General features: G+C 36.8%; 1 protein-coding gene across 1 annotated transcript; it reads right to left on the bottom strand.

The window, feature by feature from the left end:
• Positions 1–262: 262 nt before the first annotated feature.
• sall3a (spalt-like transcription factor 3a) lies at positions 263–12240 on the bottom strand. The gene is made up of 4 exons (XM_016497979.1): positions 12159–12240; positions 4838–7954; positions 4273–4607; positions 263–694 (listed from the first exon to the last, which is right to left on the bottom strand). The coding sequence occupies exons 1-4, from the start codon at positions 12238–12240 to the stop codon at positions 263–265; spliced, it is 3966 nt and encodes a 1321-aa protein (XP_016353465.1).
• Positions 12241–14894: the final 2654 nt, after the last annotated feature.

The following is a 14894-nucleotide window of genomic DNA, read 5'->3' as shown; positions in this document are numbered from 1 at the left end:
AGGACCATGCAAACCTTACAAGACAAGTTTTTTTTTTCAAATGATACACAAGGTTTTGTTTGTTTGTTTGTTTGTTTTTGTATGAATGAATGTATAATAGGACTAAAGAACACTAAATACTAGAGTTCCAAATCTAAACAGCATATCAGACTTCATTTGTACAATACAATACATACCTCAAACTGGATTAAGTATTACTTTCCAAATTTGTATTAATTTATTCATTTTTTTTTTTTCTGTATCCTTTTCTAAATGTACGTCATCAGTTAATCCCAACTTCATTGTCCTCTTCCCTGAATCTGGAGAAGGGATGTCCAGTTCCCACTTCCAGGTTAGTCTTCTCAAGTCCAGTCAGTGGAGGGCCGCTCCCAGTGTGAGACCTCTCCATCCCTCCTGACATTCCTCCTACAGCAGGAATGCCACCACCACTTAGACTAATGGGAAGGGATGGAATGCCTCCATTCTGAATGACAGAGATCTCATTGTTTTTCATTGCTAGTCCATTGGTAATGGCTACAGCATACTGATTCCAAAAGCCTGGGTCTACATTGATTGCTCGTGCTGCAAGATCCTTCTGAAACATTTCATTGAATTTTATGGCATCTCCCCCTAGGAGAGCCATCGGATTGTCCACTGACAGTCGTCTTCCCCGCCGGGCTGGGGCATTGTTCCACATGTGGGTTCCCATGTGGACCTGAAATGAGAATGCTAGTTCAGTATATATATGCATCACAAACAAACAAACACATATATAAATAATCTTTATTTATATGCATTTCTGATGTGGTTTTAAATATACTTTTGTAAAATTAGTATGATTTATAAATGTATATCAAATACATATAACTTTGAAAACTTGCTTTAGTAAATTTAATCTCATTTGAAGTTATTAACTAGTAAAATTAGTAACAATATAGCTGCAAGGAGAATTACAGTGCCAAGCATCTTAGTGGCAGATCTGTTAAAAGAAATCCAGTTATGACTTTATGAATAGTGGGTTTAAAGCCATAACTAAAACTGCTTATAACTTACATTTTTTACATGTTTTAATACATTTGTTTATAACTTTTGATCAATAGGTAGCATCACAAAATTAGTATGGTATTGTCAGAGAACGGTTACAATGGCATGTGCAAAGTTTTGTCAAGTCAAGTCACCTTTATTTCTGTAGTGCTTTATACAGTACAGATTGTGTCAAAGCAGCTACACAGAGATAAACAGGAAATAGCGGAATCAATTATGGAAACTCAGCTATGAAGAGTTTCAGTTTCTCAGTTTCTCCTGTAAAGCAGCTCTAAAAGAAAATATATCTGCAAGCAGCAATTATCGGGGTGCAAGCGCTTTAAGGCCTTTAAGCACATGCGTATAAAGGAGTTATGTTTCTTTTAGCAAGCATGTAACCACTTAGATCAGGGGTGTCAAAGGTGTTCCTGGAGGGCCACAGCCCTGCAGAGTTTAGAGCCAACCCTAATTAAACACACCTGATCCATCCAGTCCTTCAGGCATATTTGAAAACTACATGGTATGTGTGTTGGAGCAGGGTTGGAACTAAACTCTGCAGGGCTGCAGCCCTCCAGGAACTGAGTTTGACACCCCTGACTTAGATCATAAACTTAGATCAAAGACCATTTACAGCCAATACTGGCAATTTACTAAGGGAATACATGTTTTTAAAGGTTTTTAACAGTTACAGCACCACCTATGGTCCGATATATACTCGCTAGCGACCACCAGAGAATCTTTCTGCACTGTTTGGCTCTGATTGGGCAAAAAACCTAGGACTAGTTCTCAAAAGTAGGTTTTTAAAAAAATCCGAAATACCTGAAAATGTTACCAGGCATCCAAGGCATGCGTTTTGTCCGACCTGAGCCAAGGATTCCAACGATATAAGACACTTGAGACACAATTTATGTGTTCTGTCCAAATTTAAATAAATAAATAAAGTTATAAGACACTTGAGTTTCAAGTCTCTACGATTTACGGTTTGGTCTGCCTGATCACTTTTAGATGGGGAATGCTGATCCTTGGCCATTCTAACAATTACAATAGGGTTTCAGCGCTATGCGTTTGAACCCCTAAATAGTGTCATTATTTAGCTCAAGTCAGTTCAGTTTGCAAAAGGCAGCAATGCCATTCAGATTTTTCTATGTTATTCAATGTTGTTAATTATTCAGCTTGAGTCAGTTCAACGTTGATCAAAGATAACACAATTTATCCCCTGCCCCTTCAGTGGTCTGTGAATGCCACTGACGATGAACATCCTTCTTGATAAAACTGCTTTTTGGTCCCAGCTGGTCCAGGCATGACACGTTCAAAGCTAGACGTAGGGATCTGTGCTGAGGGCTTGTATAGTTGACAAGGTCTTTGCTGAGCATCTGTCCCTAGGTCTAGAGCTTGTCTCATCGTGGTCTTTGCTGACAGTGAAGGGCTGTGTTGTGGTCATTCCTGGGTGCAGGACCACCATCTGTCAATATGCTAAAGCATTGCTAAAAACTTTTGATAACATTTTTCAGATGAAGATCCAATAAGCGCTGTGGGAGGAATTTTGAAATATATCTTTCCAGAATGTGCACAGGCAATATGAATAATAATAAGAATTGCAAAAAATAAAATAAAAAATAAGAAAGTCAATACAAATACAATATGGTTCCAGTGGTTTAATATGGTTCAGTGCCTACGTACCTTCTGTGCTTGTCCTCTAATTAGTTAACATGTTCTGCAATTGTACAAATTAAATAATTACAATATAGACATTTTAACAGTAATTCATTTGTAAATTGATCAGGAATCATATCATCCATTCTATTACATTTGATTTCTGTCATGACAACTCTTGGAGAGTTTAATATATTAATATGCATGTTAATGTCTTGGTAGAACAGATCTGCTACGCTGCTGCGGCAGAGCAAGTACCGAGACTTGCTACTACCAATACATCCACAGACATGCTCCTGTGAGCATGTAGGAAATACTGCTGCTGCACATATAACATGTATGAAATAACCCCTGTGTATAGCAAATATGAAATTACCCTGTAGCAGATCTAGGTGGAGGGTTTCTGAAGCACACTGCAACTGCTACAGCAAGCACTAGCCAAGTTGAGCAGCAAGCTCATTAGCTGCTGAGAGAAACCAATCTGCTGCGCCATGTGAATGATGATGTAATTATATCAGACTGAGTTAAAACCTATCGTCTGCACCATCTAGAGTTTCATGACAGAAATTTGTATTGGTGTTGTTTATCTAGTGTGATTTTCTATTTGTTGCAATCAACCAGTGGTGGATGAAATACACAAATCAAGTACTTGAGTAAAAGTACAGATACCCTAATAAAATATTATTCCAGTAAAAGTATTAAGTACTGCTTTTCAATTTAATGTTTAATGTACTTAAGTATTAAAAGTTTAAAAAGTACTGATCGATGAATGTTTATTTAGTAATTTTTGACTCTTTCTTTTTAAATTTAATAATGTAATATTATATATTGTATATAATCCTACTGCTCAAAATACCTGGGGGAGGGGGCTTGTTATACACTATCAAAACATTAAATATATTCAAATATCAATTTAGGTTATTGATACTTCAGTTGTGCAAACTAGCAAAAAAAAAAAAGTGTGACAAAAAACAAAACAAAATGTGTATTGACAAACAATATACTGTAAAAAGAGGAAAGAACGCTATGCAAACATACTCGTTTGAAACTGCTTCGGCAGCAGGGCAGATGCATGGGCATTAATTTGCATTAGTTTATTATTATGTTTAATTTTTTACCTAAAAACCTAGCCCATTGAGACGGGGATACACAAAAGTGTACATGTCCGCATTCAAGCGTTTCAAATAGCTTGCCCTTTTTGAGTTGTTGACTCGTTGTTGACCTGAGTTGTTGACTCAAGAACAGCTGCAATCTGATCAGGTCAATCTGCAAATGAATCTTTCAGTGTGACTTACAAACCGATTTAACAGGCTAATTTAAAATATTCAGCTTGTTCATGCATCAGACACTGCTATCGCGTCTTAGAGTTCTCCAGTTCAAAATAATGAGGAATGACATGTTTTTAAGAAATGTAGTGGAGTAAAAAGTTAAATATTATGCTTTGGTATGTAGTGAAGTAAAAGTAAAAGTTTCACAAAATAAAAATACTCTGATAAAGTGGAAAAATATACTTTAAAAATACTTACTGTCCACCACTGCAAACAGATATATTTCTATATGTAATACCATAAATATAAACTAATATACACACATAGGCTAAATGTATTTTAACCATACCTTCAGATTTCCCTTTGTGGTGAAGGCTCTTCCACAGATGGAACAGCCAAATGGTTTTTCTCCTGTGTGAGTGCGCTCATGGATCTGAAGAGCACTAGCTGATGAAAAATTCTTCCCACAAGAGGTGCAGTTATGTTGTTTGGGGGTCCGCCGAGGTGGAGGTGGTGCCAGCATCGGTGTAAGGTTGGGGCTTATTGTTGACTGAGGGGTTGTGGTAGGTACCTGGGGGCCAACTGGCAAGTGGGGCCCCTCACACACGGCCGGTGTTTTACTGTGTCCATTCTCAAATTTTATTGTGCTTGGTTCTGAGCTCATAATACTGGGAGTGTTTAAACCTAAAAAAAAAAAAATAGTAATAATAATAATCAAATAAATGACAAGAAAATGTTTCTGTGTTAAAGTGTTTACTTGTATTCGTTTTTAATGTATATACTGGCATTAACAATATGTAAAATAGAAGAAGAATAGTTAAATAACTGTGTGTGTGTGTGTGTGTGTGTGTATGCATGTATATATACTGTACGTATATACACACACATCTGTCTACAAATGTATACATGACTACCTCTGTCTTTTCCCAGGAACAGCAGACTGAAGGGATTCTCGTCTTTGACAAATGACCTAGTGTGCTGTGCAGCAGTGAGATCTAATGCGCCTGTGTTTTCTGATCCAGGAGAAGGGGTATCTGACTGTTCAGACTTCACTGTTGCATTCACTGATGGAGGATGCAGAGCTTCATCCTCGCTGTTATTTGACTGAGTAGGGGACTTGGAGCGATGACTCTCAGACTGACTATAAGTAGGAGACAGAGCCTGCATAGAGCCAGATGATTCAGACTGTGTTGGACTCCCAACACTGTGATTCTCCAAGTCTCCTACAGTGGAAGATGACTCATTCTTAAACATGTCTTCATTTTCCCCATCTATTTCACTCACATTTTCTGGAGGCTTCAGGCTGAAGGAATTGGTTGTTTTAACTGTTAAATCAGTAAGCTTAATTTCATTCTCCAAACCAACAATGCTAGATATAAGAGAGGTTGGGGGTGAAGTGCTTGGAGACATCTGTGTGTATAAATGTTTTTTGGGTGGGTCCACATTCCCTTCTTTATGACCTGTTTCATCTTCTATTGCTTGGTCCATTTCATCAATTAGGTCTTCATCATAGTTGCTCATGGTATCTAAGTTATTTTCATCAAATGACAGATCTGTATCCATGTCCTGAAAACTCTCAGGTTGGGGTGTGTTTGGAATCTGTCCACCCATATGCATGCGGATGTGTTGCTGCAGAACTACTGCATTAGTAAACTTTTTTTGGCATATGGGACAAGAGTGCTGTACCCGGAGAGGAGGCTTTGACCTGTGAACCCCAAAGTGTGTTTTCAAATTACCCTTGGTTGTGAAAGCACGACCACATATTTTACATTTAAAGGGTCTTTCTCCTGTATGGATGCGATAATGCATCTTCAGTGCACTCTGACAACTAAGCACACGATGACAGATGACACATTGGTTGGGGTCTGTCATCTTTTTATCAATATTTTCCACCAACTGCTGTAATTTAGAGGTCTCTGATGTTTGCATAGAGTCCAGGAGGCCACCAAAAGGAAACTTGGGCTTAAACTGACTGGAAACCGTTTGAAGGGATGAATAAGAGACAGCAGAGGGAGTATTTGCTGAGTCTGTGATCTGTGTTCTGGCGCTAGTTGTGGTTGTAACTGTGGTTGTAGAAATCATTTGGGATATGGAAGTAGTCAATATGCTGGTTTCTCCTGGCCTGGTGGTGGAGATGAGTGGTAGAAGAAGGGCTTCAGGTTTAAGAATTGGTGGTGTGTCACTTGCCATACTAGGCTGTGGTGAACTGGAAATGTGTACAATACTGGCCTCAGCAATGAGTTGATTAGGAGACATAGATGTGCACTCACTTGATGGTGGTGATGGCCTTTGAGGTGACCTACTTAAAGGGGTAAAACTAGTTGAATCACCATAGCTTCCTATAATACTGGGTATTGTTGGAGGGAGCTGCAGTGCTATTGATGTCGGGATTGTAGACAAATCAGGTTTGCTGTCCAGCCATGTGGTAACAGGTTTTTCTGGGGGCAATGACATGCCATAAGGTATACCTGAGCTAGTTGGAATATTGTCCAGATACTCAGGCACTGGATAGGGGTTCATTTGAATGTGAGGATACTTTTCTTTGTGTCTTTGAAAATGAACCTTCAAGTTACCCTTTGTGGAGAAGCGATTACCACAAATGTTACATTTGAAAGGCCTTTCACCAGTATGGGAACGAAGATGAATTTGCAGGGCACTGTCACTTCCAAATACTTTGGCACAAAATCTGCACTTGTGTTTGAAGAAGGGATCTTCTGAACTGGGTTTGGTGTCAAACACAGAGACATTTGGGGGCTTTCCTTTGCGGTGCTTCATTAGGGCGGAAAGAGGATCAAGAGCATTTGTTGTGGCTGCAATACTGGCTAGAGGATTAGGGAAGATAACACTGCTGGATGAGCTATGAGGTACAAGAGGAAGGCTGGAGGGGGATGTTAGCAATCTTCCATGAGTCAGTGTTAGAGCACTAGTTGTGTTTTTTGGAAGTGAAATACCACAACTTATTTCACCCCCAGTTCCTGTGCTACTAATGGTGCAGCTACTGCTGCCAATCGACACTGAGCATGGTGGCATTTGAGAAGGAACCACATTACTGGTTGTTGGATATAAGGAATTAATTGTGATATTGTTTTTCATCCCAGAACTGAACCCACCAGTCTGAGGAACACTGGCACGGGCTACCTCCAGAGCTGAAGATAATGAGGCTGAGACATGTTCATTTAAATTGGGGGGCCCCTGGATAGGCAGCTGATGCACAGGAGGTGTAATGAAGCCATGTAGATGAAGCTGCCCAGGCATTGTGGGTATGTTGGAAGATGAGGTTACTTCTAAGGCACCATTCATGCTGTGGTCTACATGATGGTTGACAGCTGTCTGTGTGGAGGCTTGTTTGTTTATTAGCGTCACCTGGCTCCGAATCTGCTCTATCAATTGAAGCTGGTGGAGCTGTTGTTGCTGCAAGGCCATGAGCTGGTCAAGGATCATAGGGATGGCCATAGTTGATGCTTCACCAGCTAGTGCTTTCCGGGCACTCTGAGAGAACTGAGCCACAGCCACACGGGTTCCATGCAGTGTTCCCAGTGTGACATTAGTGCTGGGTATAGTGTATCCTGCCCCAGAAGAGTGCTTATTATCTTCAAGTTGAGGCAGGCTTATGTCTGGCTCTGACAGTGTAACTTGATCTTCAGAATTTATGGGTTTCTCAGGAGACAGTTCCACTTCCATGGGCTCATATTCTTTCTCCAGGACAGCACCCGGGTCCAGTATCATCTCTGCTCCTTCAACACCTTCAGGGGGCATGTGGCTTTCCTCTACTGCATCCTCACTTTCTGTCGGCTCACTGCTGCAGCTGGGCATGGGTGATGGCTCAGGTAGGTAGTCCTGTGCTTGGTCTGAAGTCACTTCATTGTCACTGATAATTAACACAAGTGGATTCTTGGTACAGGTCTTCAGATGTTCACAGAAATCAGTCCACTTAAAGAACTCAGCACAACACTTTTCACACACATGGGTCTCTTCACTCCCACTGCGGCTCTCATTTCCACTGTCTGAGTCATCTAGTCCTTCACCTATAACTGAGAAGAAGTGCAAAATGAAGGGAAAAATTATTATTATTATTATTATTTGCACAATCAAATCAGTTTTATCCTTTCTCATGATTGTGTTCATCTTAACCACCAATTTTGATAATTCCACTCTTCTCTGTATAGCCAGCTAATAATTGTCTTTGTGCAATCTATCTAATTTAGGACTATCAGTTGTGGACATTGTCATTTATAAGGGATTCAATGCAAGTCGTTGATTTCCAGTGTTTTCATATAAGCCAAGGTCACTTTATCTGTACAAATCAGGTCTCACTTGGATTTACCACTAACATGAATCTTCAGATTTCATTAGTACTGTCAGATATGTATTCTATGCTTTTGCAGAAGCTATGCTTTGCAAACATGTGTTTATATAATATATTTCTCTTGACAAACTACAGCTGTTAAAGTTACTGCATGTTCTGTACAGTTGACATGTATCATACAAGCCCTAATTCATACCTAAACATAGCTGAACTGTTTAAATCATACATTTGTTCTGAGATTTTAATCTGTACAAATAAATTCAATGCCAGATATTTTGTGCATTTGTATGCATCACATGCTTCCTGGCAATTATCTCGTAATGTGCTTGACTGGGAGTTTGGGTTGGGTATGAATTTTTGTTAATTATGTTACAAAAAAAAAAAAAAAACGGTGTTAAACATCGTCATGTGATTAGACCTTAGGGAATAAAAAAAATTATTTTTTCTTTTATTTCATTTTTTTATATCGCCCAGCAGTCAGTAATGTTTAGAAGATTAATTACTCTGTATATTCTACTATAAAATGAATACATATTTTGTAAAAAAAAGAAAAAAAGAAAAAATAAGAAGATTTATTTCCTCTTTTTTATTTCCTATTTTTAAAGAGAGAACAAAAGATAACTATGACACATTCCTATACTGTCTATTTCAAAGACAAACTAAACCTCTCTTTTTCCCTATAATTATTTAATCCTAATTATTTTTCCTTTATTTTTATGTTTTTATGTGTAATACAGACTGATATAGATTATATGATGAAATTATTCATTTTTTCATTCATTCATTACATTCATTTTTTTCCTGAATGTAATTCAGTATTTTAACAACGAGTAAATGTTATTATGCCAGATGAGTACATACATCTGTTATATTCTACCAGATGTTATATTGTTATATCATAATCTGTTATATTATACCAGATTATGCATTTGACTTTCAGTATTAAAAAGATGTATAGAACAAAGTAAATACATTTCTCAGTCTTCACCGTTCCAAAATAAATTTTCTTATCAAATATAACACATATCATAAAACAAATCAAATTCCCAGACTCACAAATGTTTAAAATGCAACTCATTGACTACCTTTTTATGAATAAATAAATAAATAAAACTGTTTGTGATATTTTTGCGTCTAAGCCAAAGCGGCTGAAAGTATTCTACATACACTAGTACACACATATACACTACTGTATACAATACACCCGTGCCAACCTACAGCATTTGCTAACTACTTCAAAGACTTTCTAATATTAAGCTTTTTAAGTGAAAACATCATGCCATGTCAGTGCCCAGTGATGAAAAGACCACTGCCAGCAGAAAACATGAATGAAAATATCTTTCATAGCAACTAAGGTTTTGGCAATGTTTGCAGATATGTAGCCAAAACATGAACAATTACATAATTATTTAGACAATTTCCTACATTGAAAAGATCTAAATAACAAAATCTCCCTGTACAAAGGTTTTTTGATAACAAATGTAATGTCAAAATGTTATTCATTATCACTGAACAAACCATTACATTACAAAAGGGAAAACACACACACAGACACACACACACACACACACACACATATATATATATATATATATATATATATATATATATTGGAAAAGTAGTGTTCAAAAATACACTGTGAATTCAAATGTTGTTTGATGTTGTAAACTGTGTTAGATGAACAGCATGACAATGAGTTTGAAAAGAGCTCTTTTGTTGTTTGTAGATGAAAGACAACAGTAAGATTATTATAATTAATACTTCATAGGACATATGTAAGCCACTTTCCTCAGGTCATCAGAACATCTGTACAAACTGCATTTAAAGCTTGACATCTATTGGCCACCCATGATGGTGCCATAAAGCCAAAGGTTAAGTGCATGCAGTATCAAAGCAGCCCTCCTCAGGGACAAATAGAGGGTCAGGACTGACTGAGGGGTGGGAAGGTGGACAATGATTGTTTCTTGTTGGCACACCATTGAGTTCCCACACAAAAGAGTTTTTTTTCCCCCCTCAAAAGCCAGGCAACCAAAAGATAATCAAAATGAGCATTTAAATACTTGTGCAAAGACAAACAGAGGATATGTCTAAAGAAACACTGCACTCATTAAGAAAAGGACAAAGTTACTTAAACATTCTTACTGGAAAACATTCCACTAAGTGAACGTGAAGTATGACAATGGTGTACTGGACATTTAGACCTTAGTCAGACCAAATAGTTAAATTTTCACAGCATGACCGATCGCATCATTAGATTACTGTAATGGGGAAACAATCAATACTTCTGTTGCTAATCATATGCATTAGAATCCAAATCATACATCAACAGTATACAGCCAAAAAACAAAATACAAGTCAATGTAATATGCTCAGTACTGCAAGGGTTCAAATATGTTAGATTAATTTGTCATTATTTTTTTAATGTGCAATTCTTTTTAATTCTCTCTTGACTTACTGCTATTATTATAATGTATATATGTTACAAGAATGGCAAATATGTACGTAAAGTATGTATTAACAGATTTATGAATTTATCTGGATTACATGCATATTTATACTATTGTTAATTTATTTTTTAAATAAATATTTTATATGTATTTCTGCTGTGTCTGCTAGACATTTTGCTTGTTTACTGCTTCACACTTAGTCATGAGGTTGGTGAGTCATGAGGTGCTTTAATTTTGACATTCATTTTGATTATAGTGTCACAGATTAACACCACATAGGAAATACAGTGACTCCTAAAGAGTCATAACATATAACAGAAAATAATGACATAATAACCTAAAAACTTAAAAATTATACATAATAATATAATATAATAAATAATTTAGTAATAAATATGATAAAGTAGCTGATATTTATAAACTATAAGAAATATTAAAATAATAATGTTTTAAATGACTGAGCCTGAATAACAGAGATATGAGGTAAGTTTTTAATTTCATGTGATTAATTGATGATGATGATGATGATTATTATTATTATTATTAACTGATTTTCCAGAAACTGTTTTTGTAGAAATTAGAAACATGTAGAAGCCCGAATTGTTTTAATTAATGAGTGCAATGTCAGTGAGTTTGTGACATTTTCATTGCACATGTGAAACTGAGACCTTTCTTTCCTTCTTTCCTTTTGGCAGTGATTTAGTAAATAAGTATAATATCGCGTTAAAACTAAGAACAAAATATATACATTTTTAAACGAAAGCAGAAAAGCTTTTTAAGCAGAGAATCAGCCCGTTTTTATTTAAAGTCGTCGTACAGAAACTCGGTTAAAAGTTTGGAGTGTCTCCGAGTAACAAAACCTGTTTTTAGGATGCTTCTGCATAATTACACACACACACACACAAGATAAATTAAGATAAATTAGGTTTTGTAGAATCTGTCAACTTGAAGAATAATCGCTGTATTGCGAATTTATTTGTATGCTTGTTATTAGCTTTGTTATTAGTGTGTCATTGTTTGTTATTATTTATTTGCTATATTAGCTAATATTTGAAATTTCATATAAATTCCAAAATCCATCGTTTGCTGTTTGTTATTTAAATATGAGTGCCACATTTAAGAAAATCAGTCTAAATATTTTCAATCATTTATATCTATCGAGGACTACACTAATGTAAATGTAAATTCAACTGAAGCATTTTAACGTCATATTAACCGTCCGCTTTGACTTAGATATGTTAAAATATAAGGTCAGAAAAAAATAAGAGTTTCAAAATTAAGTCGCGCGTGTCGTATAAGAAAAGCGAAAAAAAAACCAATGCATAACAATTTTAGTAAACTGCAAAATAAGCTTGCAAAGTATGTGAAACTACATTAAATATAATAATTTTATAACACTACCTTAGAATTACAAAGAGTCCGTTATTTGCGCTGATTTAATAACGCACCTCATAGAAAAGGGATTGCAACACACACGCTCACCGTGTTCAGGGAGCAGCTCCAGAAGTGAAGGGTCCTCGTCCGATCTCAGCTGCTGTGGTTTTGCTTGCTTTCGACGGGACATTCTTCTGCTGCAAGATCGTCCTCATTCATATACATAAGCAGAGATCCGCTGAAAAATCTCAAAAAGTCAAGTTGCAAAATAACGGAGATGATCTGTTGTTATGTGGATGTATCATTATGACCGTGAACGATATTTTGGATTGGCAGAGCTCCAGTGGGCACACTAATATGGAAATGAGGGACGGACTCCGCAATTTACTACTTCACCTTCAAATTTCACCATCCACCCAAAATCACCTCTATCGCCCAGAGAAAAAGGAGTAGGGTCAATTGTTTTCTTTGCTTTGTAGTGCTTATCCTCAGTAGTTCATTTTATCATGATTTTACTCTGAACCTCAAATGGTATAAATGTATATTCCCAACAGTTAGTGAGAGGAAAGTAAGTGATACGGGTTGTTCCTGTTCAGAATAACTTTTCTGCTGCTTCGCAAGTTCCACTCTTCCATTAGTCGATACGATGAACGCGTAACATAATCATCGCCTCTTTCTCTCGATAAAGACAGGAAGAACATGTCGTCCGCCACCAATGAAAAAAAAAAAATCCCGAATATTGGCAAACTGACAACACCCCCACCCCCTTTTTAATGTTCTTAGCAGCACAAATTGAAGCGTACTTAAAATGTAAGTTAAAGTGTTCGAGTCATGAAAAGTTCATCAGTTTAACGCATGATCCGCTGTATACCATTCCTTTCAGGAGTCTGCAGTGGTTTGGTCTTCTATAAGCCCGTTTAAAGACTCTGGCTCCAGGCCTACAAATCAGCTGGCATCAAGAACGTCCGCGAGAAAAAAAAAATGTTTTTTTTTTTTTGTTTACCGTTGTAGCTGTCGTATTGGTTTATATTCAGCTGGGCGAAGCGGTAGCGCCAGAAGTTTGTTAGTTGTCGGTGATGGCGCTGGAGAAGTGTCCATGTGTGAGACTGTGTGTCGTGTGTGAGGGATTTGCTGAAGGTTTGAGTTGAGCCCATTGCGGAGAACGACCGCTAGGATGTAGCAGGACACACCAATTCACCTCAGCCCGTCATCTGATGCTCATGACTGCATGAAACTGACCTGATAAAATCGCTCAGTATAGGCCTATCATTATCAATAGACACTTACATATAGCATATGAATAATATTTTTCTTTTTTTGATGGTAGACAAGCGACATAATTATAACCTTAAAGCGATTAAAATAATAATAATAAAACACACACACGCACACACAGACAAACACACGTAAAGAACAAATGTATCGTGTTTATATTAGCGTAACATTAATTAGGCCTATTGCAATTTGTTTTCTTATTCTGTCTTTTTTCCCTCATCTGTTTATTGCCTAATTATTGCAATGTATTTGTCGCATCTGTTTGATCCTGATATCAATTTAATACAGAATGTATTTGATTTGTATTATGATGTCTCATCCCTGTCTTTTTCTGTATAAAGTTTCCTTTACAGCAGGTTCTCCCATAAGCGGGTTTTTCTTCTCTACTCCATCACCCCTACAAAAGTTATGTCCAAAAAGATCTGAAATCTTCTATTAATGTATGCAGAAGACAAAATCAACCATTGATAATTGCAAGGGTATAGCTCAGGTCCTGTATTGATCGGCGTGTCCTGCTATAGAGAGATAAGAATACTCACTCTTTACTGCAATACCATTTCTTTTGACCTATCTGCTCGCGACATACTTATGATGAATAGCCGAAGCAGCTAAAGTCCTTTATCACGAAAGTATACCCTTGATGTAAAATTAATTCTTTATAACTAACTTGAAACACAGAAACCAAAATGCCCGCTTTGCGTTCATCAGCAATATGAATATTATCAGAGAGGTTTTACTCTCTAATCTCTTTTACTATCTGTATCCGAGAGTTGATGATGGAACCAGACAAATAAAAAGATAAAATACATTTTTCATTAATTCAATATAAAACACTCGCAGATTAGTTTTATTACGTAAACAATAGTTGTGAGTTTTAGTAATACTAATCAGTTAACAAAGTAGTTTCATATTTTCATATTTGATAAAGAAGTTAAATAGCGAGCAGAATAGCAGACATTATTTCAATAGTGTTGTGAAGCTCAGACAGACGAGGGCTAGAACAGGGAGGGTCAGTTCAGCGGTTTAGAAGACCAGCAAATGTGATTTAACGAATCCGCTTAAAGCTTCACGAACTGTTCACAAATGCAAAGCACCGATGCTGTGCTGTTTATTTTGTCCGTTTATTCTTTAAACCTCGAGCGACAGATCAGTCAAACTCAGGAGTAAAACTGAATGCAGTACTGAACCGCGACGTGAATCATAGCGACACTTTCCAGGTAAATGTGTAGCTGAGTTTTGTTTTTGATTTTTTTTTCCCGACGTATTGACGGTTAGATTGACGTATTGACGGTTCTTGTACTATATATAGATATATTCTGGCTCATTGGCATTTTCTGCACTTCATGAATGCGAAAATGCAAAACTGTGTAACATTAGTTCCATTTAAGGTTCTTGTTGTTCCAGCTGAGCCGCTTTATTTGTGGAAAAAAACAGCAATTTTCAAATTACAAAATGTAAGAAATACAAAATCTTTAAAAAAGAAATACACAGTTTTCTGTGTCTGTGAAATACAAAATGCATGAATTTTGTGGTTACTTATCTGCTTTTAATTGTAAATGCTAAATTAGC

Source organism: Sinocyclocheilus anshuiensis, unplaced genomic scaffold, assembly GCF_001515605.1.
Source record: "Sinocyclocheilus anshuiensis isolate Anshui unplaced genomic scaffold, SAMN03320099.WGS_v1.1 scaffold979, whole genome shotgun sequence".
NCBI lineage: Eukaryota > Metazoa > Chordata > Actinopteri > Cypriniformes > Cyprinidae > Sinocyclocheilus > Sinocyclocheilus anshuiensis.
This window is presented reverse-complemented; position numbering and strand designations above follow the sequence as displayed.

Excerpts from the sequence above, each read along its gene's own strand:
- sall3a (XM_016497979.1), bottom strand. The coding sequence starts at position 12,240 with ATGTCCCGTCGAAAGCAAGCAAAACCACAGCAGCTGAGATCGGACGAG. Across the intron at positions 7,955-12,158 it reads GGAGCTGCTCCCTGAACACG|TTATAGGTGAAGGACTAGAT; the intron begins GTGAGCGTGTGT and ends ACTTCTTCTCAG. Across the intron at positions 4,608-4,837 it reads GTTCCTGGGAAAAGACAGAG|GTTTAAACACTCCCAGTATT; the intron begins GTAGTCATGTAT and ends TTTTTTTTTTAG.